Source organism: Strongyloides ratti (genome assembly GCF_001040885.1).
Source record: "Strongyloides ratti genome assembly S_ratti_ED321, chromosome : X".
Lineage (NCBI taxonomy): Eukaryota > Metazoa > Nematoda > Chromadorea > Rhabditida > Strongyloididae > Strongyloides > Strongyloides ratti.
Window position 1 is genome coordinate 235,676 of NC_037309.1, and position 24,601 is coordinate 260,276.

Here is a 24,601-nt window from a genome sequence, read left to right on the forward strand (position 1 = left end):
GTTAAGTTTGGCGTTACGAAAAGCATTGTTGAAATAATATTTCCTAAAATTTGCCAAATGAATAATGGATTACAACAAAAACATGTAACAAATGTTTTAAGACTTGCCTTTCGTCAATTAAAATGGGAGCAGTTTGAACCATCTGCAAATGATTTTTACACATTTCATTGTATGATTTATAATAATGATAATGAAATTCATGGTATTATTGGTGATATATCTGTAAAAATAAATTGGACAAATATGTGTAGTGATTTAAATAGAATGCTTAATGTATTTAAATTATTTTATTCTTTGTCAATTTGTCCAGTATCTATAAATGATATTCTTTCTTCATTCAAAAGATCATTAAAATGTTTAACAAATCTTCCAAATTGGCATCAATTAACGTCAAAACATTTAGAAGATATTTGTGAAGTAATATTTTGTGATACTTCTATCGATAGGTATCAAAATTATTCTAATAATTTTGAATCCATTTTATATCCAGAATTACTATTAATTTTAAAAAAAATTTCACAAATAGATATGATAAATGATTTTGAGAATAAATCAATTGAAGAATTTGAGGAAAGAGTAAAAAAAATTTCTTTATATGTGAAGATTCTTAATAAACTTATTTTTTGTCATAAAATATGTAATGGGTATAGTTGTGAAAACGAATACATGACATTATTTGATAGTGTTAGTTTATGGTTAAGAAAAGCATTTGATTATAATAATATAACATATTACTATGGATATGTTGCAACAAATCTTATAAATTTATCATCAGCTCAAAATGAAAATATATTAAAAGATGTTTTAAAAAAAATTAAAGAATATATTTCTAATTGTGATAATTTATTTGCAAAACCAATAATACCTGGATTTCAACAAATATCTATAACATATCATTCATCCATTGCTTTGAGATATGAAATGGAAATAATAAATGTATTATTTAAGTATGAATATCTTAAAAAAAATAATATTTTATTCCCGGAATGTGATATTCATTTTATTATAGAAGATTCTATATTACTACATTTAATGCAAAATTTTGGTTCTTTTAACGAGTATGTTAATATAGAATGGATTTTTGGTTCAATATTAGATGGATTGGTTGATAAACAAATGCCACATGAAAAACGTTTAGAATTTGTTAGTGCATTAGAAAATTATTTAGTACGATGTTTAAAATCAAACTCAGTAATAACTATTGAATTTTGTATCATTATTTATTATTATTTACAACATTTGACTATTCTAATTAAAGATGTTCATATAAATTCCAGACGACAAACACATTTGAAATCAGCAATTCACATTTTAGAACAATTCGATAGTAAATTTTCATCAAATTATATTATTTCAAGTTTTAATAGTATGTTTAAAAAATTGGTATCAACAGGTGTTGAGAATCAATTTCCTATATCAACATTTGCCAAAGGAATATTATTATATATTAAAAATCAGAAATTAAAAAATGACATACGACTTATGGTTACTGATAAAATATATAAATCAAAACTTAATGATTTCCAAACATTATTAAAATCAAATCCAGTAACAAATAAGAATAAAACATTAGATATTTATACTTTAAAAGAATATTTTACTGAAGAAAAAACATTTATAGATACTCCAGAATTTTATATCGCTTATTTTAACAAAATTGCATATATATTACCTCCAAATTTTATTAAATAATTTATTAATTTTCCTTATATTTTTTTCAATATAAATAAAATATTTTTTTTCTTATAAATCAATAAATTATTTACCACATTCTAAAATAACAATTTATAATATAATATATTCTTTATATCTTTTATAAACTACAAACCGAACATCTGCCATAGATTGTATAAAGAGTAAAATGGAAAGTTATAAGTATTGTTCATTCACAATATAAGCTAATGTACTATATTTATTTCCCTAGTCATATAAAAAGTCTTTTTTATTGATATTATATTTTAATATAAAAAAAATAACAATAAGATTATTAAAAAAAAAAGAATTTTAAATATGATTAATCATTTCAAATATGTTTCTAATATTCAGGTATGAAATTTTTTTCTTTATTTTTTTTAACTATTTTAGATTATTTTAAAACTTCTAATTTTTTGTTTACATGCATACTTTTTTAAAAAATTAGACAAAGAAATATATAGTTTTTTTTTCTTTCAATGTTTCTTACTTAAAAAGTTACTTTTTTGGATTAATCAAAGTTTTTTTGATAGTGAAAGATGTTTAATAAACAAAAAAAAATTTAAACTAAGGTAATTATATATATTATTTTAAATTATATATTTTTTAGATCAATAATTCTATTAATATTTGTATCTTTAATATCATTAATATGGTATAATCTGGTTGGAATACCAAATAAAATTTATAAAGTTGATTATATATATCTTCTTTTAATTTTTGCTTCTTCAATTTTTATTGAGATATTATTTCATAATTATAAGAAATTATCCTTTAACGGTTTATCAAACTTGAGGCATTCAATGGAAAATGACATACAACTTCTTTGTCAAAATGGAATAACTTTTACAATTTTTTTTTTAAAATTGTTAACACCACCATACTCACTTGTTATTGGTTATCTATTAGGCTATTTTTTACATTTTTTTATTTTGATAATATTTAAAAATGTATTAAAAGTATTTTGCCAAAATTATACATATCAAGATAACTCAAAAAATTGGGTAAAAGAAGAAAAATGTATAGATATTAATATTAATAATACATCTAACTATCATATAACATTTTTTATTGCAAAATGTTTAATTTTATTAACAAACAACTTTTCATTAAATAATCAAGCAGTATTATGTATAATTGAATGTTTTGGAAATTTATTGGTTGAGATATTATTTGAACCAACACTTAGAATTGGAAAAAAATTTATAAATACATCTTCATGTAATTATAAGAGAATAAGTGATGATGAAGTAGAAAGTTTTAAAAATGTATTAAAACCTTTTATTTTACTTGGTTTAATATTAGGTTTATTTATAACTCCATATTCATATTTACTTACTAAACTAATTGGTGATGATTTTTTAAAATATAATCAAGGAGATAAACTATTAATTTTTTATTTTAATTATTTAATTCTTCTATCTATAGACTGTATTTTAAAATATTTTATTTTGTCTACATTAAAAAAGAATGAGGTAAGAAAATTTAATAATTTAACCTAATTTTTTTTTTAAGAATAATATTTATAAAAAATATTTTTATCTAATATTTGGAATAATAGTAATTATATATTACTTTGCTTACCAATATAACAATAATATAGGTTTACTTACTGTTAATATATTTTTAACATTAATAAACATAATTTTAAGGTAAGTTTATAAAATAAAAATATTATTAAAAATAATGTAGTTTTAAACAAATATATTCAATTGAAAAAAAATTTTTAACACCTATATCTACATTTTTGCCGTCATTAAATGGTATAATATTATTAATTTTTGGATATCTTACAACACAATTATCATTTATTGTAAGTTTAAATGTTAGTTATTATAAAAAAAAAATTGTTATTTTTTAAGATTTTTGCAAAAGTTGATGGAATATTAAACAATCTAACTCATCTTTCTATTGGAGGAATAATGTTTATAGTTATTATTTTTCAATTTGTACAAAATGAATTTCCTAAATATAATCCTATAATATTTTTTCAAGAAAAACTTCATTGTCAATAAAACATTATTTTAAGGCATATTTTCATATATACATCAAAAGAATGTTTTTATTTTATTAATGTTTTTTATTATAATAATAAAAAATAATGTATTTGTTTAAAATATGCTTTTAATTACATCTTAACTTTTCCAACTTTTATTATTTAGCACATACAAATTTTTTGTTGACAATTTTTCTTGTATAACCTTCACAACATAATGATCTTGGATATGCACATACAATCTCACCACATGCTTCTGTACTATATAATGTATTATTTCCAACACAATCGCAACCTTTATCAACAGTTAAACAATTTCGTTGACGTTTGATTACTCCACACATTCCACAGGTATCAGTACAAGATGCAGAAGTCCATTCTGACCATATTCCACCAATAACTAAACAATTTGTACAAGAAGGTATTTCTTCAACTGTTGGCTTAGAAATTGGTCCACATAATATTTGTTTTGATATAACAGTTGCTTTTCCAATACAACATGAATTTCTCGGAAATACACAGGGTGGAAAACCACAAATTTCTGTTTTTTTAGATAATCCTTTACATGGACATGTATCAATAGTTAAACATGTTCTTTCTAATGTTCTTTCTCCACATTGTCCACAATTATCACTACATGGAACAGTTTCTTTCCACTCACTCCATATTCCTTCATATTTACATGATTGTATTTCAGTAGCATCACCAAGACATGAAGAATTAGTAGTTAAACATTTTCTACTTCTACTAATTATACCACAACTTCCACAAGTAGTACCTAAAAATGTATATAATAAAAATAAATATTCTTACCACTACATGAACTCCAATTTTCCCATATATTCCATATTCCATTACTAGGTTGACAATCTAATGATATAGGTGGAGGATCATCAATTGGTATTGAATCACAAACAATTTCTTTATTTTTAACAGTAGCATTCAAACCATGACAACAAGATAATCTTGGAAAAGTACAAGGTTTATGATTGCATCGTTCAACTTTTTCATTTTCTCCAATACAAGGAATATTAAACTTTAAACTTAAACATTCTCTTTCTTTAACTGTAATTCCACATGATCCACAACTATCAGAACACTCTTTAACTGTCCTCCAACTACTCCATATGCCATTTGGAGAATAACAAGTAGTTGGTACAGAAGTTGTTTCAAAAGAAGTAGAAGATTCAAATGTTGATTTATCTGTTATTGTAGAATTTATTATTAAAGAAACTGTTGTAACTTCATCTGTAGTTGTATAAGATTCTTTTGTTGTAGGTGACGTTATAGATGGTTCAGTTGTCAAACTATCAGTAGTTTTAGAAGTAAGTAACGATGATTCTGTTGTTGAATCTTTAATTGTAGATAATTTTGTTGTATCTTCATCTGTAGTTGTAAAAGATTCTTTTGTTGTAGGTGATGTTATAGATGATTTTGTCGTATTTTCATCAGTAGTTGTAAAAAATTCTTTTGTTGTGGGTGATGTTGTAGATGATTCAGTTGTCAAATTTTCAGTAGTCTTAGAGGTAAGTGATGAAGATTCTGTTGTTGAATCTTCTATTGTAGATGACTTTGTTGTAACTTCATCTGTAGTTGTAAAAGATTCTTTTGTTGTAGGTGATGTTATAGATGATTCAGTTGTCAAACTATCAGTAGTCTTAGAGGTAAGTGATGAAGATTCTGTTGTTGAATCTTCTATTGTAGATAATTTTGTTGTATCTTCATCTGTAGTTGTATAAGATTCTTTTGTTGTAGGTGACGTTACAGATGATTCAGTTGTCAAATTATCAGTAGTCTTAGAAGTTAGTGATGAAGATTCTGTTGTTGTATCTTCTGTTGTTGAACTTACTGTTGGATGGAAAGTAGAAGTTTCAAATACTGCTTTCTCTGTTATTTTGGAAATATCTAATGTTGTTGCTTCTGTCGTTTGTTCGTTATATTCTGTAAAATAAAATTAAAACAGTTTAGTTTGTTATTTTTTTTTAAAATTTACGTTCGCATATAACAACTTCTGATAATAAAACTTTATTTTTATCCTCCCATTGATTATTGTCATTACATATAAGCTGTCCTTCTATTTCATAAAAACCTCTTTGAAGCATCTTAAATTATATTAAAATTAAAAAAATTATCAAAATTACATGATAAGTGTTTTCTGGATTTTGCACCATTATTGCCGACAAAATTTTATCATTTGAAGCTTTACAATTTAATGTAGTTACAATACAACCATTTTGATTAGTTGTTTGGGTTGAAACAAGTGTTCCAGAACTGGCTCCTGGTGTAATAGGATTTCCTTCTACAATTGTTTCACAACTATTGCATACTTTTGATTCTGTTGTTTCTGGTGTATTTGATGTAGTTAACAAAGATGGCTCTGAATATTTATTTTAATTATAATACTAAATTTTTTTAAATACCTTCACAAACAAATTCACCAGTCAATTCTGTTCCTCCAACTGCTTGCGATTTGTAAAAACCATTTTTATCACAATAAATTTTAACCTGATTATTATATGGACCATATTTCATATCCTAAAAAATAATAGAAATAAATATTATAAATAACATACAAGAAATGTTTTATCCTGTTTTGTTGCAAGTAAAGCAATATTGTTATTTCCATATTTACTTTTACATGAAAGTACTAAAACTTCACAATTATATGTTAAATCATTAATAGTATTTATTTCAAGATCTGCCTTTATAAAACCTTCTGTTACGACGTTTCCAATAGTAGGACTTGGACATTTAATACATGATTCTGTTGTTGTCATTTCTATAGTTTCTGTTGTTGTTTCTTCTACTTTTTCAATTTCTAAAAAAATTTAAAAAAATTACTTTAATAAATTTACCATCACAAACAATTTCTCCTGTTACTTGTACACCAGTTTCTGTAATCCATACATTGTTTTTACATGAAATTAATACTGAATGTGTATATTGTCCTGATTGTATATTCTAAAAAGATTTTTTTACTATGAAAATATATTTTTTTTTACTAACTGTATCTTGATCATTTGTTGATTTTACGGCAAAAATAACATATCTTGTTGCATCTTTACCTTGGCATGTGAGTTGAATATCTCTAAATCCTGTTTTTAGTATTATTTCATTTTTATCTACATTTCCTGTACTAATTTTATATGGATATGTAATTTCATTAGGAACGTTTAAGTTTGCATCATTTAATGATATTTGTTTTATATCCAATGGATTACAGTCGGGAATTGGTTCATATTCTAAAAATATTTATTTAATTTTTTTTTTCTGATTACCTTGACATATAAAATTTCCTGTAAAAGTTCCTGGAATTCCTTCATTTGATATTAGCTGCCCTTTGTGACAAACAAATTCAGCATATGTATAAGATTCTTCTTTAGAAATAACCTATAAAAAAAAAATAATTTCTAGTAATAAGAATATGAAAATAAACTTACTACATATTTTCCGTCTGTCGTTTCAGCCATAATAGCAACATAATTAGTCTGTTTTGCTGCTTTACATAATTCAATAGTTTTTATTTCTTCACCCATATCATTAGAATTTGTTGATAGTTGAACAGTACCTTTTACAGAATTAGAATGAGGTATAGGCAAAAGAGCATTTGTATTTTCTATATCAACTTGGTTTAATTCATTACAATCAAGAATAAATAAAGATTCACATGAAAGTAAATTTGAATATTCTAAACCTTTAAAATTCCACACTCCATTTGAAGAACATTTTAATTGAGCATTTATTAATTCAGGTAAATTTGTTGGATCATCAAGTCCCTAAATTATAATATATTTTAAAAAAAATTTTAATGTTTTTACCAATTCTCTGAATTCACCAGTATTTTCATCAACTGTAAATAGTAATGTCATTGTCAATGCATTTGATGGCCCTGTTCCTTTGCATAATAAATCTGCCGTTTTACATCCATTAGAATCTATCGTATAATTAACAGAAAAACTTCCTTTTTCAAAGATAAACAATTGACTTGTTTCTACAAAATCACTACATGTTATCCCACAATCTAAAGTTGATAATTTAAATATTTAATAACTTTTTCTTACTTCCTGTTTGTCTTTTACTTCTTTGCAATGAAATTATATTTTTGATGTAATTTTCATAATTAGCGTTTACAATGTTTAAAAAAATTAAAAAAATTTCAATAATTAATAAACTTTTAAACTCAAATTTTAATTTCCATCTTACAATCATATTACATTAACTTATTACTATAAATGATGTTTATTAAAATTTTATATTATTATTTATTAATAATGTTATTTTTTTTAAAAAAAAAAAGTTTTACAATATATTTTATAAATTTATTATATTAATTAGTTTTTTTTTTAAAGAAAAATAAAACATTTCATAAAAATTGTAATAAATCAAATGATTGTTAAATCAAAAAAAAAATGTACCCTATATTTTTTAATTTACTAGAATAGTCAAGGTAACTTTTCAAGCGTTTTAAAAAAATGGTATGAAAAAATTTTTATATAAAATATTCTTAATGTTGTTTGATGTATTAATGTACAACAAAAATAATAGTATTAAAAATATTAAAGTTTTTAAAATTATATTAAAATAATATTTTCAAACTTTAAAAAAGTAAAATAAATTAATATAAAAAAATATAATCAAATTATTTAAAAAAATGCAACTTTTATTTGATAAATTCTTTAATAATTTTTATCAGACATTATGATCAATTGACAACGACTGCTTAAACATAGGAAATGATTTTTTTTTTTTTTGATTTTGTTTTAATTTTAGAATTCTTGAAAAGCAATTGTTATAATTTTAATATAACTACACCTGTTTATAAACATAAACTTATGTAAACTATTTTATTAATTTTTTAATATTAAATTATTGTTAATAAAAGAATTTATTTTTATAGATAAAATATTATATTTTATGATAAACAATTTTCTATTATATTCATTATTTATAAATTGTACTTATTTATAAAATTTATTCATAAATTAATGTAATTTTAAACAAATATACTATTTATTCAAAAATATAATGTTTACTTTTAAAAGTTTAAAATTGTTTAATAATTATTCTGCAACCACTAATTTTTGTTTACGTTGTAAGACATATTTTTTTAACAATTGCTGCATAAATATTACATATGTGGGAGTTTTTTTATATTTATATTAAATATAACATTTATTTGTTTTAGGTTATTCTTCGAAATTTTTTGATTGGTTTATTTAATTTTTTTTTGTTTTTACATTTAAATATAATTCATTATGAAATCACACGTGCCAAAAAATAAAATACTTTTTTTATTTTTAAATACGATCATAATAAAAAGTATATTAAAATATATTTTATAAAAAAATATTAATAAAAAACCTTTTAATAATATTCATAGTACAATATAGTTATTTTTCATTGAGTTGTATTGTGTAATTTTTTTTTACCGTTATTACTGGTTAATAACAGCATATAGTACATACATCTATAACTTGCACTTTAACTTATAATTTCTCTAATACAAAAATAGGAATGTCAAATCTTTAATATTATTGATAGTAATTCTTGTCATATATTTTTAAATTTATCACTTGAAATATATATCAAAAAAAGTTTTTTTTAATAGTATCTTTAATAGTAATATTTAAAAATTTTAATAATTTTAAAACATAATAAAAAATAAATAAACTATTATTATTATCAAATAATTTTTAAATAAAAATAATAAATCACATCATTTTAATGATAATTAAACTTATATAAAAATTTTATTTTTGCAATGAATTAAAAATAACAAACTTTATAATCCAAAATATATAATCATATTGTATGATTTTTATAAGCAGAATATAATTTAATGTATCATAATTGTTATCAGTTACTTGATAAACATATTTTTAATTTATATGTAAAATCTAGATAAAACTAAACAATAATTTTAACTGAATATGAATATAAGTAAAAGATTTTTTTCAGTAATAATAAAATTTTTATAAAAAAAAATTTCTTTTGCTAACTTTTAAAAATTTTATAAACTTTTACATACAATCATCAATCAAATTATTTATTAAAGTCAATTATCCCTTTACCTAGGTATATAAATAAAGTATAATTAGAAGTCTTTTTTTAATCTTAAATTAAAATTTATAATTATTTGTAACTAACAAATATGTATTTCAAAATACTCATAAAAATTTAATTACATTTAATCAAGGTTCAATATATAAAGTTTTGAAGTATTCTTTAACAAAAAAAAAAATGTATCGCATTATAAAATATAAAGTTTTGTAGTAGTTTGTCGACAAATAAAAATACCTTTATTGTGATTAGTTTTTTTTGTTGATAATTACAATGATCATTGTACATATTTTTACAACTAACAACTTTAACTAAGTTATACCTCGAAAATATACGGTGCTTTGTTTCCGGTATTAAACAATAAAAATAACTATTATAATAATCATTTGTAATGTTTAATGAAAAAGGTTTTATTTTTAAAAGTAATCTTTAAAAAAGATCTATGATAATTTAATTATTTTCACCTGATACAATAGAAAAATAATTTTATATTTAAAAAAAACTAATTAAGAATGTTTGAAAAAGATTTTACATAAAAATATTAAGTATATAAATATTATTTATATTTTTAATGAAAGAAAAAGAAAATTTATAAAAATATTATTATAATCGTTTAATTATTTATAAACATTAATAAAAATAAAAAAATTTGATAATATTTTGAATAACTTAATTAACATGAATAATTTTTTTTATCATTTACAAAAAATTATTATTTGTATACTTCATTTATTTTATAATTGATTTTATACCTATTAGCGATAAACTTCAAATTATTTAAGGTAAATGGTGTTCTTAATTTTTAAATAAAAAATGTTAACAAGTTTCTTATAATCAATGAAATGTATATTATAAAAATGTTGAATAAAAAAAATTTTTTTTAATTTTTTTAACTTAAAATTTATAAATTTTAATACTTCAAATCACATTGTATTTGTTTATTAATTGATAGAAAGATATCTTCAATAATAAAATAAAACGTTGAAAAGTGTGTTTTAAAAAAATTAAGATTTTCTGAAAATATTTGCTTTCCATTAGAAAAATAATTCAAATATGAAAAAATGTTACTTTTTATATATTTTTGTAATGAAATTTAAGTTAAAACAATTATATATTGCGAGTTATAATAAAAAAGTATACATATATAAGTTATAACTATTTTTATGTTATATTAAAAGTTTTTTATTTTATAATAATATTTTAAATCATTATTTCTAAACTTTTCATATATTAATGTTTTAAAATAATATTTTACATGATAAGATCGCTGTTAAAAAGTATCTTAAAAACATTTTTAAAATAAGTCAAGCATTAAAATAAAATTTATAACAAAATATTAAAATAAAACTTTTAAATAATTTTAAACAAATAATTATCAAATACTTCAATCTATTCATAAAAATTTTTCCAAGCAATAACTTTTATTAATAAATTTATTTTTTTAACATAAAGTTAATATAATTATTTGCATTTATAAAATTACTATGTTTAAAAAAAATTTCATATCTTTATTGGTTAATTTTTATTTCTGATCCCCAAATTTATTTATACAAATTTTTTGATTTTTATCCTATTGTTACCCAAACATATTTTGTTTGTGATGATACCATTAATATGTTTTTCAAATGTTGATTATTATAATAAGATAAAGTTTATTAGAAATTGATTGATAGAATGCTATAGTTTTCTGTTATATATTTAAAAAAATGTGTCACCAAATTTGATTTCTATCCGAAATTAAATGAGAAAAACGTTTATACAAAGTAACATAATTTCGAAAAAATCATTAATGAGACGCGATAATTTTTTTTAATTACAAAAACTTATAAAAATGTTCATTTTAATGTAACATTATTAATTAATACATGTCAAGATAGTATTCAAATTTTAAACTAGTATTAAACTGGTGCATTTTTTTCTTTATATTTACCTTTTTTAATTTAACTAATTGAAAAGTAAGAAATTGTTAAATAAAAAAATTATACATTTTTTTTTGTGGCCCCATTTTATTATTTATAGCGTTATTGCAATGATAGTGCAAAAAATTTGTACATTTTGTTTGAGAATTATAATATTTAAATTTATTTTTAAATAAAATAATAGTAAGCTTTAATTTATTGACTTGACATAATATTAATAAGAAATATAATCAACTTCATAAAAATTTTTATAATAAATAAAAAATATATTGTTTATTATTAATATAAAAAAAAAGTTATAAAAAAAAGAAAAAAATTTGTATATAATACTATTATAATCTTTATAATACTTAATTCGATATTTCATTAAATATATTTTTTTTAATTAAGGTAATTGATACTTTTTTCAATTTAAATATTAACCAATTTAATCTTTATTTATTATTAATATTGATAACAATAATTTTTATTATATAAATACATAATTAAAAGTTATTAATTATAATATAAATTTGTATTCCTATTATAGAAAAAACCATTATTTTTCTATTAAAATATTTATACTTAAAGTTCATATTAATTTTTCAATTTCAATGTATCACTGTAAACATTCATTTGTCATATAATTTATATATGTATTCAATCAGTAGAATATTAACGTTTTTATCTTTCTTAAATGTAATTATTTTTATTAAAATTAAATATAAGGAGATTAAATTGAAATATATATGTATAAGAAATCAAATATCAAAAAAAAAGAAGAAAAAAATTTAAACACGTTTTTATAAAAAAAAAAACTAGGTCACCATCTTTTTTTTTTTTAACTTTTTGATAAATAATAAAGACATTAACATTGATTATTTTAAAATAACTTAATAACATATAACAGCCAGTTTTTTTTTATTTATAAGTGGTACTGTAAAAATACCGTTGTTTTTTTTTAATTTTTTATCTCTATGAGCATTATTCTATATTTCTAATGTATTATAACTTATTTCTCTATATTGTTTTGGGCTGAAAATTACATATATTATTGTTGGTAAAGGTAACTTTGTTTTTTAAAATTTTAAAAGATATTACTTTATATATTTAATATAAAAAAAAAACTTTTTTTTTTGTTGAGATAATACTTTTTAAATATTATTTTATTTAAGTAAATGTTAACAAATTTTTGATTAATTAAATTTTTTTTTATCTTTTAATTTTTTTTTTTATAAAAAAATAATTTAAAGATATTATTTTTTATTCAACAAATAATATTTAACTTGATAATTTATTATTATTTTTAATAGAGAGATTTATTATCAAAAAGCGTTATTTAAGAATAAAAAAATGTATATAAATATTTAATATAAACAGCAATGTTTCACGATCTACGTGACAACATAAGTGGATTAATAAAAAAGAAAATAAGATATAATATAAAACAATATTAAAAATATTAAAAAGAAGAATCTTGTGAATAATCTTTATCACAAACGTTTAAGAACATTATTAATGTTTAACTTCTTAATTGCGAAAAGAAAGCAATAAATGCGTGTTTCATATATTCTACAAAAGAAATAATGTAAATGTATGATCATTTCAACATCTTGACATTTTTCGCTCCTTAGCTTGTTAGTAATTCAAAATACTTTCCAGAGTAAATATTTAGAGAGTAACCCAAAATTAAAAATGAGCCTTGAAACGTTTTGTAGATTGTTAGGCAGTGATTATATTATTAATGTAAATGCTTTTTTTGAGATTAATTATACTAACATTATTTCTTATGATAATATATTTCTGTTATTATTATCTCAGAAAGTCAGAACGCATTAAAGATGCCAAAAATTTGTACAAAATAAAATTAAATAATTTGTTAAAATAAGGCCATATGACCTTTATTTCGTGATCAACAAAAATTATTGTTATTTATAATTCAATAAAAAACAAATAGATAATATACAATAAAAATTATTGGAATCTATGCGCTGAAAAACCCGAAATAAAAGGGATGTAAAGTATGGAAATTTATATTAATATAAATGTAAAATACATGCTTGGCCGAGTTAAAAAAATAATAATGATACTAAAAAAAAAGACCGGCAGTTTCTTGGCAATATTATAATATAATAATATATAATTTTGTAATAAACAAAAATCAAATAACCATTACTGTTTAGGGCAAGAGATGAAAGTCAATATAGAAGGCACTTTGGGACACTTATTAACAAACATCTTTAAAGTAATAGGCATATTTTAGATTAAAAATTATAAGGAGAAGGAATGGAAATTTAAAGTAGTAAGATGTAGTAAAAAAAAAAAAACATTAAAAAATCAAACAATTATTCTTGGGAATAGACAAGACATCTAATTTATAATATAAATGGATTTAGCCAAAAATGGTAACATTATATAGAGATCCTTGTAATTAGAACAATGACAATTCTCTAAAAAAAAAATAAGCACAATATATAGTTAAAACAAATATATGATATAAGATATGCCCTAAATATTAATACAATGTTTTATAAAAATTTACACACATCAAAAAATAGAGCTATATGCGGTTTGATTGAAATAATGAATCGGATGTTTCACACATAAGCCATATTTTAATTTTTGTAAGCATAATCATATGTTCTAATTATTGTTAGTCTTGTTATATCTAAATTTTGATACTTCATAATAGAATTATAAGATTGGGTATTTGATAAAATATCAGAATTGGGAATGAGTGAAATAATTATTATGATTTTATAGTATAACTGGAAATTACAACGTATCGTTATAAGGATTCATCTCTTTTCATGATCTAAACCCTCCATTGTTGTATGTTTGATTAATTTTTTCCAATGGTGTTATGATATTAAACGCAGGTCCATTAAAAAGATCTAATGGTATGGTAGGTTGATTCATCATCGCGGAATTTGCGGCTGCAGCAGCAACCAATGTCGGCGTTGTTGTTTGGTATGTGTTATATGTCGATGAAGCAATTGAGGCTCCACCAAGGTTTCCACTACTAAGATTACTTTGCGATGCTGTAGCATGTGCTAATTGTTCCTGTGTTCGATTAAACGCAGCATTTGCCGACTGTCCTAATCCTTAAAAAAAAATATATAATAATTTGTATAAAAAAAAATATTTTATCATTTTATTAAAACTTACTTAAAAATTCACCTGGATTATTAAATTGTTGATTCCAATTGTGTAAATGATCAACTTGACTACCTATATTTCCCCTCCTATCAGAATGTTTTGCCATATGTTTTTCTAAATATACTGCTTGTGCATAAGATTTCCCACAAAACCGACATAGATGTTTCTAAAAAAATTTATATATTTATATAATTTTTTTTATTTATTTTTTTTTTTTATTTTTTTTACGTAAATTTTGTTTTTATATAATTATTATTTACCTTTAAATGTTTAGAGTCTTGATGTTTTGGAATATGCTCTAACAATTGACTTTCCTCTGAGAAACATTTATAACAACTAAAAAAAAAAAAGTTTTTTTATTATAAAAAATTATTTTATACAAACCTGTTACATCTGAATGGTTTATTTTGTTCATGACATCGCGAATGTGATTGCAAATTCGACAATTGACTAAATGCTTTTCCACACCCATCAATTTTACATCTATAAGGTTTTTCACCTGTATGTGTACGAAGATGTTGCTGTAGATGGGATAATTGTGTAAACTAAAAATAAAAATATTATAAAAAAAAAATATTTAATTTTAACTAAATAACCTACACTTTTGCCACAAAATTTGCAAGGACCAAACGGTTTCACACCAGAATGAATTCGTAAATGTTGTGATAAATATGAATTATTAGCAAATGACTTTGTACATTGTTGACATTTATATGGTTTAGCTTCTCTCATAGTTGGTTGACTTTCTTGTTTCGGACGATCAAAGGGCTGAAAAAAAAAAAATTTTGTTAATACTTTCACTAAATTTGTATTGATATCTTATTAACAAAAAACTATTAAATGATAAATGATAAAGAAACTAATTAACTTTGGTTAATCGAACGTCCTTTGTCTGTAAACAGATGCATTCTTAATAAAACATGTATCATTAAAAATAATTTTTTTATACTCTGATGACAATTAATAACAAATATTATTTAAATTCTAGCTTAGCTCGCTCAAATATGTCAAACCTTTTTCTATCTATCTATTTATACAAAAGGTGGCCGGTGTAAATGTCTCTTCTTAATACTGATAACAAGACAGTCAGAAAATAGTTTTTAAAAAAGTATTGAGAAATTAACCGAACACATAAATTTTTACGCACATATCGTATGATTGGTCCTTTTTCTAGGTTCTATAATTCCGCAAATATTTTTAATGATATAAAATCGACATTGGAGTTCTTTGTTACACTTAAGATAAAATACTTATTAAAAATTACTAAGAAAAAACATATATTCTTAATATGTCTATTTTGTTTTTAAAAAAATTTATATATACTATATTTGATCTGATAAGTAGTAGTAACATAAATGAAGAAAATCGTCAAAAGCTTACCAGTTGAAAACAGAAGAATGGATCTACCGTTTGAGACATTATGTAGCTGGCAGCAAATTAAAAATAGTTAGGCAGTGTGATAAATTATGAATTTTAAGATAGATAACATATACTGTTTGAATGGTTTTTAGTGAAATGTTATCTTCTCCCGAAATATATTATCTGGGAATATTACTTTTAGATGCCACAGATTTTCGCAATGCGACGTTAGTTCTGTGATTTGTAAAATTTAACAGTGTTCTAAAAACTGTATGCTGTACAGAGGAGATCAGTTCACCGAGAAGTTTTTCGTTTTCTTGTAATTGCCTTCTAGGGTGATCTCCTCGTGTGCGATATTAAAGAGCTGTAATTAAAACTGTTTGATGATATGCAATAATGTATGTTGACATGACGAAAATTGGTTTCGCAAAAAAGACACGCAAAATCATTAATTTTTTTTTTTGTAAAAAAGGTTTTGTTATATAATCAATTGTAGTAAAAATAGTGTAAAAAAAAAAAGAAAAAAAGAAAGAAAGAGAATGTATTTATAAGGCTCATTAATATATTTGGATTACGATATTATAATAAATTTTATTCTAATATCAATTAACAATTATAAGATACTACAAATCATAAATATTTTTAACGGAATTAAAAGTAATATAAGAAATATGATCAAAGATAAAAATATTTTTTGTCTGAAAAAACAGGATAAAATTATAATTAATTTTATATTAATACATTTGCAAGAAAATATAATTTAAAAAAGAGGATATTTAATATTCAATATTTATATATATACATATATATAAATTATATTTAATATTATAAAAAGAATCAAATCTTTTTATTTTCTTTTGATCTTTTATATAGTATTTAAAAAAAAAAATAAATTAGACATATGAAAAAGGAAATTCTAGCTTAGACTATGGATAAAACATGATGATACAGAAATAAAAGTTAGGAAAAAGAATATATGAAGGACATATAAAAGAGTTAAAGGTGGAGTGAATGTTTCTATATATGTATCGTCATCTCATGGTCGTCGTTGACATCACAACATAGAAACAAAAGCATATACCAAAAAAGGCTGTATAGCTATACCAAAAAACCAAGATTCTAAAAAGAATAGGCTGGCACAAAAACAACCAGGTTATGAGGCGTCCCACCTTTTCGCAAATCTATAATTTGTTATGGCAAATTAAAAAAGGAAGGACATAAGTAGATAAATATGTTGATAAGGAGTTCAAACCTTTTGTATGAGTTTTAAACGAACACCCAAGTTTTAATATTTTATGTTCAGTACACATGATATGTATTAAAATCTTTATTGCAAATGGTACGGCCTACCTTTCAACCCCGACCAATACAGTACAGGTGAGTTAAAAACATAACAACAAATAAGAAAACAGGAAATACAAGAAAATAAACATTTGAAATAAATAGATAAGACTATTTATAAGAAAGGTTAATATAATTGAAAATATTGTTAAAATATAGATGATTAATGTTAAGTAATGATAAAATATATAAGAAAATAAGGAATAAATTATAAAAATGATCATAAAATGTCTATCAAAATATAAGATATTAATTAAGTAAAATTTTTAACATTTAAATTACTTGATATTAGATAAAATTAAACGATGACAAAAAATAAAAGATAAGAATTTCTTAATTTCTAATTAATAAATAGATAAAAGAATAAAATTTTTAAATAATAAGAAAAATAATAATAATAAAATAAATTTAAATGTTAAAAAAAAAAAATATTATTAATATTATTTGTAATTTTGTTTGCGCAAAATATCAATAAATTTTTGTAAATGAGCTTTCATATATATATATATATATATATATATCTGTGAAGTAGTTTTTTTTTTTTTTTTTTTTTGAGTTCTTCTTGAACAAAAGTTTTATGGTAAACTTGTCGCTAAATTTTTAACAATGAATTGATGTTCGTTATACATTTTTATAACTGCTTTTATAAATTGTTAAGGCTTGAAATAGAATAGTATATATAAAAAAAATATATATATGTATTATATTAGATTTATATCTATTTATGCTATATATATATATATTTATATAATATTGGTGGTAACATAAAATAATGATAAGTCTAAAAATGAAAATGAATTTAAAAAAATTATTTAGTTGCATTAACTTCATTAAAACGTGAAAATTCATTTACTATTTATAATAAAATTTCTTTTTTTTGCATAACTAAAGATTAATATTAGTAAAAAAAAGATATTCCTAGACATGCATAGACATATAAGTATAAAGCTTTATGAGTTAATTAAGTATATTATTCGTATAGGAGGTGTCAAGGAATTCTCTAAAAAAGGAGGTTCATATGCCTATATATTTATGATTTTGTCTTTTTCAATTCAGTTATAACTTTAAACTTTAAAATGCATATGTCAGCATCATGGTTAAAAAAAAAAGTACATAAAAATGTATACATGCAAGAAGCTACTTTACAGAGGCTGAGAAAAGAAAAGTAAAAAGATAAAAAATGACTGATAACTGTTATCAAACTAAAAGACAGCCAAATGTTTATTCAAAAAAGATATAAGTACTTAGACATTACATACTATTTTACACGCCTGATCTTTCGTACAAGAGTAAAAGAAAAAATTATAATAAATAATTAAGGCATGATTATATGTAATATATATATATATATATATATATATATATACTATAAAATATATGTATATTAAAATAAAATATATGTATATAAAATAATATAATAGATCGAATACTAGGAAATAAACTATAATAAGATGTTCTTATTATGTTGTTTTTTTTTTCTACTGTATAATTTAAACGGGGTAGAAAGAAGGGTTTTAGACAATTATACGTGCAGAGAAAAAACCCCCGACAATAACAAATATCACTCTCATTGGCTACATAGTATTTATCAAAGTTCCTGAGCTGTCGAAAAAATTACGAAAGATTTAACTAGAAATAACATTATAATAAAGATCACTTCAATAAAAGATAAAATATTAAGTGTATTTAGAGGACGATCATATTATAACAGATTGAAAGAAACAAAATATTATACAAATGATTAAAAAAATTATTGATAAACTATAACTAAAATAAAAATAAATTTTAAATAATATAGCAGATGTGATAAAACTACATTGAAAAATTATTTTTAGTAATGTAAAAAAAGTTGGAATAAAAAATAGAGTAAGAACGTTTATTCAGCCGACATGACAATACAGATTGACGATTATACAAATGGTCAGTGTAATTGCCTTTTTTGGTTGCACTTTATTTGAATCTAATATTTAAAGAGAAAAGAGAATGCGAACAAAAAATCTCTAAAAAGTGCATGAAAAAAGTACATACATTGACAAAAAACGCATTTTAAATTGTAGAACATGTAATAGTTATGGAAAAAGTCAACGACTGAAAATAAAAAATTAGTTTTTTAATAGTTAAACATTAGTGCTGTTCTGAAAAAAGACCTGCCGGCATTGAAGACGGCCCAGTGTCTGCATTATTTAACTGTTCTACTGATTTCTTAAGAATATAACTAAGGCAATGTCAATCTTAATATGTATGTTAGAGAAAAATAGAGTGCAATATTATCACAATTATCTAGTTTCATTTTTAAAAGGTCTACACTCTACTTCGTTCGTCACATATTAGACTCTTGAAATATGTAAGAAAGTGTAATACATAAAAAGCATCGTTATAAAAAAGATACAAAAATAAAAATTATAAGATAGATACCAATACTGCAAAAATTATAAAAATTTTATCAATATGGCTTATAACTTTTTTTTTAATCTTTTTTTTTTTTTTAAAAAATAAATAAAAAAAAAAAAAAACTGATTTTGAGTTATATAATATGTTTATTGAAAAAAGAAAAAATCAAGGCTTCCGTATAATATTACTCATCTTAAATCTTTTTATTTCATTCTTCTATCTCTTTTTAAAATGTGTCTTTTGAGTATAAAGAAAAAGCCTCACGAACACTCGCACTACAATTCTATTTTTCTATTACCACATTTTCTTTATGATTTTTAGTTAAAAATTTGCTCTCTCTTACATTATCCAACCCAGCTATTTTTTATTAATGTACTTTTTGAAAGAGACTTGGCAGTTAAAGCCTGCAAAAAAGACATTCATCGCCATTACATCGTCACAATTATATGATCTCCTTTTCCTGTACATCCTGTCTCACCCAATCTCTCATTTTATAAAATATACATGTCCGTATTTCTATCTGTTATGTTTCAAAGCTTTAAAATATGTCGGAAAATGAGTGTACTTTATATCTAGGCACAAAGGTTTTTTTTTGTACTACTTGTGTCCTTTTCTCTGACTTTCATCTTATAATCCCAATCATTGAGGCACGTTCCATTAATGATATGACGGCCTTTAGAAACATTAAAATTATTCATTTAACATATAAATGGTTAGACAGGAGGAACACTAGCGGCTGACTGGGTCGCGTTCCTGTAGTAAACTTTTTTTTATAGATTTTTATGCACAGAAATTTCTTTGTAAGTAAAGAATAAAAATTATATATATATTATATATTTATTTATAAATATATATTTATATATATATTTATATATATATATATAATATATATAAAATATATATATATATATATATATATACCAAGTATTAAACGGACGGACGATTGGCAAGTGATTGCGTGGAGTCATTTTTTTTAAAGTCATTTTTTCGAGGAATGAATATGTACACGTTGGTACCAGCCGATTGACAAATATATACACACAAAACTTTGAAACATTTTTTCATGCACTACTTTTAAAAGTATATGTCCTCCAGTTTATAGTCTACTTTAATACTCCCCATTAAAAAGTTTATTTGAAATGGTCATATCTAAAATAACCTTTTTTTTTTATTTTAATCTATTAAAAAAAAAAAACATCAAAATTATTGGCATTAAAAATATATACATTTTGTATACATATATAAATAAATGTAAATAAGAAACATATCAACATCCATCAAAAGAAGCCTTTTTACTTTTAGTTTACAAATAATTTAGTATAAAAACGTCCAGACATTTTAATTTTTAATGCTCTTATATTTCTTTTTTTCCCATCCAAGTCTGTCCCTTGTAATGGCTAGTATATTTTTTAATATACTGAGATGAGATAAAAATTTATATAGACAACTATTCATTTATCATTATAATCGTCTTTAAAGCAAACGAAATTTTATCATTTATATATAAAAAAAAAAGTTATATATAGTTGAATAAAAATTTTTCTGATAAATGTCTATTTTAAAAATGATTATATATTTATATATATCTATATGTTGTTAATAGTAAAAATTAATACGACTTACAAAAAAGAACACTCAAATGTACCTTGATAAGCCAAACATTATCAATTTCTTTTTATATTATTATTAATGTTGAATAATCGGTCAAATTATAAAATAATACTCTTTTAGTTAATTTTAAACATTAAAAAGTCTATCAATAAAAATTGACTCTTTATAATAAATATGTAATAAAAATTCATAAGAAACATTATCATTGTTTATTTATTATAATATACTTTCTTTTTCATGATAAAATAAAAATTGGTAAAAGGATTAAAAAGTAATGTTATCATTTTAATTATACTATGGCCTTTATAATAAAATAATTTTTATATATTGGATTTTTCAAAATAGTATAATATATCTATAAAAGGCTGTTTTTTAAATTTGATTAATTACCCATCCTATAGATAGTTAGTTAAATAGGAACATATAACAATTTTATTTGTACCTTGAAAATTTAAAAAAAAAAAAAAAATTCTAAAAAAGTCCAAAATTTCAAGGACAATTTTTTTTTTGTAACATTTCAATTGTCATATTTAATTTGTTTAAAATAAGGAACTTACGAACATATTTTGAGTCTTATATTTATATATGTATATATATATATATTCATATATATAATAAATTTATATATACCATAATTCATCTTTTTTTTTTTAAAATGATTTTTGACAAAAGATATCTTTTCATTAACCAACATTTGTATTTAAAAAAAAAGGAACCTGAATTAAAGAATAATTAATAATGGATAATTAAAGTTGAAACAATTTGTATAAAGGATATAGTTGTACAGTTTCTTTCAATTAATGTATTTATTGGTTTATAATATTAATTTTCTTCTTTTTTTTTAATATAAAATAAATTGTGATATCAGATGCCATAAAGAATATCTTTATTAAGTATATTCCGTTAATATAATTGAACATATATATTGGGATTGCACTTTTTATTTAAACTTTAGTTGTGTGGGACAATTGGTTAATGTAAAAGAAATTGTGTAAGTTAACCGGATACATTAAAGTAAGGGACTCAACATTTGAGAAATGTCTTGCCGTATAAATAATAATATTCAAATGTTTTAAATTAACAAAAATTATTTTGATTTTAAAAGTTTAGTATTAATATTATGATTATTAATATTAATAATGTAAATATTTAAAAGTACACTGGTAACATTTACACATATATTATATCAACAAACATACAATTTACAAAGAATATTAATATATCATATATGTAATTTAAAATTTTATTATATTAAGAAACTGATTCATTTTTTTCATATGCCAAGGTCTTTTTATGTATATATATAAATATACTTATATTAAAATTAAAAAAAAAAAAGTTAATTTTTTTTATTATATTAATTTTTTATAAATATAATTTTATAAAATTTAATTATTCTTGAAATGTTTTTTAATGATAAAATTATTTTTATACTTAATATTTTATTAAATTTTAATGCTTCTAAGTATTTTATTCTTTCATATTTAACATTTTTAATTATTATAAAATTATTATTTATATAATAAATAAATAATATTTTATTTCTTTTGTTTACCCGGAAAAAATAACTTTTAATGGTAGTTGATTGACAACATTTTAATATCAAACATCACAAAGATTTTTTTTTAACTTGACTTACCCTTTTTTTATACTTTTATATTATATAATTAAAGATATGGTTTTAAAATAATGCAATTTACACTAAAAAATTATACAAAATTAAAAGTATTTATTTATTAAAAGAATTAAAAATCTTTTATATTTGTGCTTTTTAAGTTATGTATTAAAAAAAGAAGAAAATGTTTCGTAAAAGTATATGGAAAAGTCGAATATAATATTTATTTGAAATACAAGAATCTTTATAAAGCTTAGCACTTAATATTAAGCAAAAAAGTTTTGTTAAACATTGGATGCTTTTGTATAAAAAACAGCTTTGCAAACATTAGATAATTTGTCGAAGTAAATTTTATTTAGTTTTTTAGCATGTACTTACTTGCAATGTGTTAAATAGTGAAGGCCGATTCAGCGAATAAAAACGAAGATAAAAATTTTTGTGTTACTATAGGGGTTTGATATATAAAATATTTATAATGTGAAATTATTTTAACAATTTAATTACATTTATATTGTTATTTTTAAAAAAAAATATATAAATAATTATATTTTATAAATTTTTTATTAATTGATCTTCAAAATTTTTTTTTTATACTGGTAAAATATAATTTGAAAAAAAGGAAACAAAAAAGTTAAATTTTAGTTTTTTTTTTGTTATGAAAAAAATTTTAATCTAAAATTTATTATCTTATCAATAAATTGATAGAGTTAATTGAACAATTTACTATTTCATCTTCCTCAAATATACTTTGTAAAATATTTATACTTTAAGAAGAAATGAATATATAAGTAAGCAATTTGTTTAATCTAAAATATACATTGAAATTATTTTTTTGAATTATAATAAAAATTTTTTATCAGTGTACTCTTTTGGGAAGTTAAAAAATTATTTCTTTTTTATTTATGTTATATTCCAAAAATTATATTTAAATTGAAAAAAAAAAAAAAAAAAACTTTATTACTTTAGTGCTTTTTGTTTCTTTAATTTCCTTTTTTAAAATACTAAGTTGAAAATTGTATTTTAAAAGTGTAATATTATTAACAATTTTAAACAGATTGAACTTTTATAGTTACCATCTTATAAAAATTTGATGGTAAATATAATATACTTCATAATTATTTGATAATATATAATATCATTACATCAAAAAAAAAAAATATATATATGTATATTTTAATGTCAAGAGTATAACAAAAAGTTATAGCACATACTTATCAATTAATTAAACTCTTAATTGTCCTGTCTGTTGGCATTCATTAGTAAGCAGCATTCGTGCTATATTAAATATTTTTCATATCACTTTTCTTTCACATAAAAATTAGATGTCTACTAATAATAGGAAATATAAATTATTTCTCTTTTTTATTTTATATCTCTCTTTATAAAAAAAAAAAAAAGAGTTTCTCACAATGTTGAGGGAAATGAAAAAGTAACATGAGACAAGTAGCATTTGCCTGGACAAATCTTCAGACAGAAATT

General features: G+C 21.1%; 4 protein-coding genes across 4 annotated transcripts; 2 read left to right on the forward strand and 2 right to left on the reverse strand.

Moving 5' to 3' along the window:
* Nucleotides 1–57: 57 nt before the first annotated feature.
* SRAE_X000004600 (Ectopic P granules protein 5 homolog) lies at nt 58–1,692 on the forward strand (the record flags this gene model as incomplete). The annotated part of the gene is made up of 1 exon (XM_024644342.1): nt 58–1,692. The coding sequence occupies one exon, from the start codon at nt 58–60 to the stop codon at nt 1,690–1,692; it is 1,635 nt and encodes a 544-aa protein (XP_024509911.1).
* A 318-nt stretch (nt 1,693–2,010) lies between these two features.
* SRAE_X000004700 (RFT1 family-containing protein) lies at nt 2,011–3,707 on the forward strand (the record flags this gene model as incomplete). The annotated part of the gene is made up of 6 exons (XM_024644343.1): nt 2,011–2,046; nt 2,086–2,264; nt 2,303–3,167; nt 3,208–3,344; nt 3,385–3,505; nt 3,555–3,707. The coding sequence occupies 6 exons, from the start codon at nt 2,011–2,013 to the stop codon at nt 3,705–3,707; spliced, it is 1,491 nt and encodes a 496-aa protein (XP_024509912.1).
* Nucleotides 3,708–3,846: 139 nt separating this feature from the next.
* SRAE_X000004800 (Thrombospondin, type 1 repeat-containing protein) lies at nt 3,847–7,897 on the reverse strand (the record flags this gene model as incomplete). The annotated part of the gene is made up of 12 exons (XM_024644344.1): nt 3,847–4,466; nt 4,508–5,629; nt 5,682–5,790; nt 5,830–6,065; nt 6,109–6,223; nt 6,262–6,506; nt 6,544–6,649; nt 6,695–6,930; nt 6,967–7,078; nt 7,129–7,464; nt 7,507–7,709; nt 7,750–7,897. The coding sequence occupies 12 exons, from the start codon at nt 7,895–7,897 to the stop codon at nt 3,847–3,849; spliced, it is 3,588 nt and encodes a 1,195-aa protein (XP_024509913.1).
* A 6,557-nt stretch (nt 7,898–14,454) lies between these two features.
* Nucleotides 14,455–16,224, reverse strand: SRAE_X000004900 (Zinc finger, C2H2 domain and Zinc finger C2H2-type/integrase DNA-binding domain and Zinc finger, C2H2-like domain-containing protein; the record flags this gene model as incomplete). Its single annotated transcript, XM_024644345.1, has 6 exons — nt 14,455–14,750; nt 14,815–14,971; nt 15,066–15,141; nt 15,190–15,350; nt 15,406–15,573; nt 16,186–16,224. The coding sequence occupies 6 exons, from the start codon at nt 16,222–16,224 to the stop codon at nt 14,455–14,457; spliced, it is 897 nt and encodes a 298-aa protein (XP_024509914.1).
* Nucleotides 16,225–24,601: the final 8,377 nt, after the last annotated feature.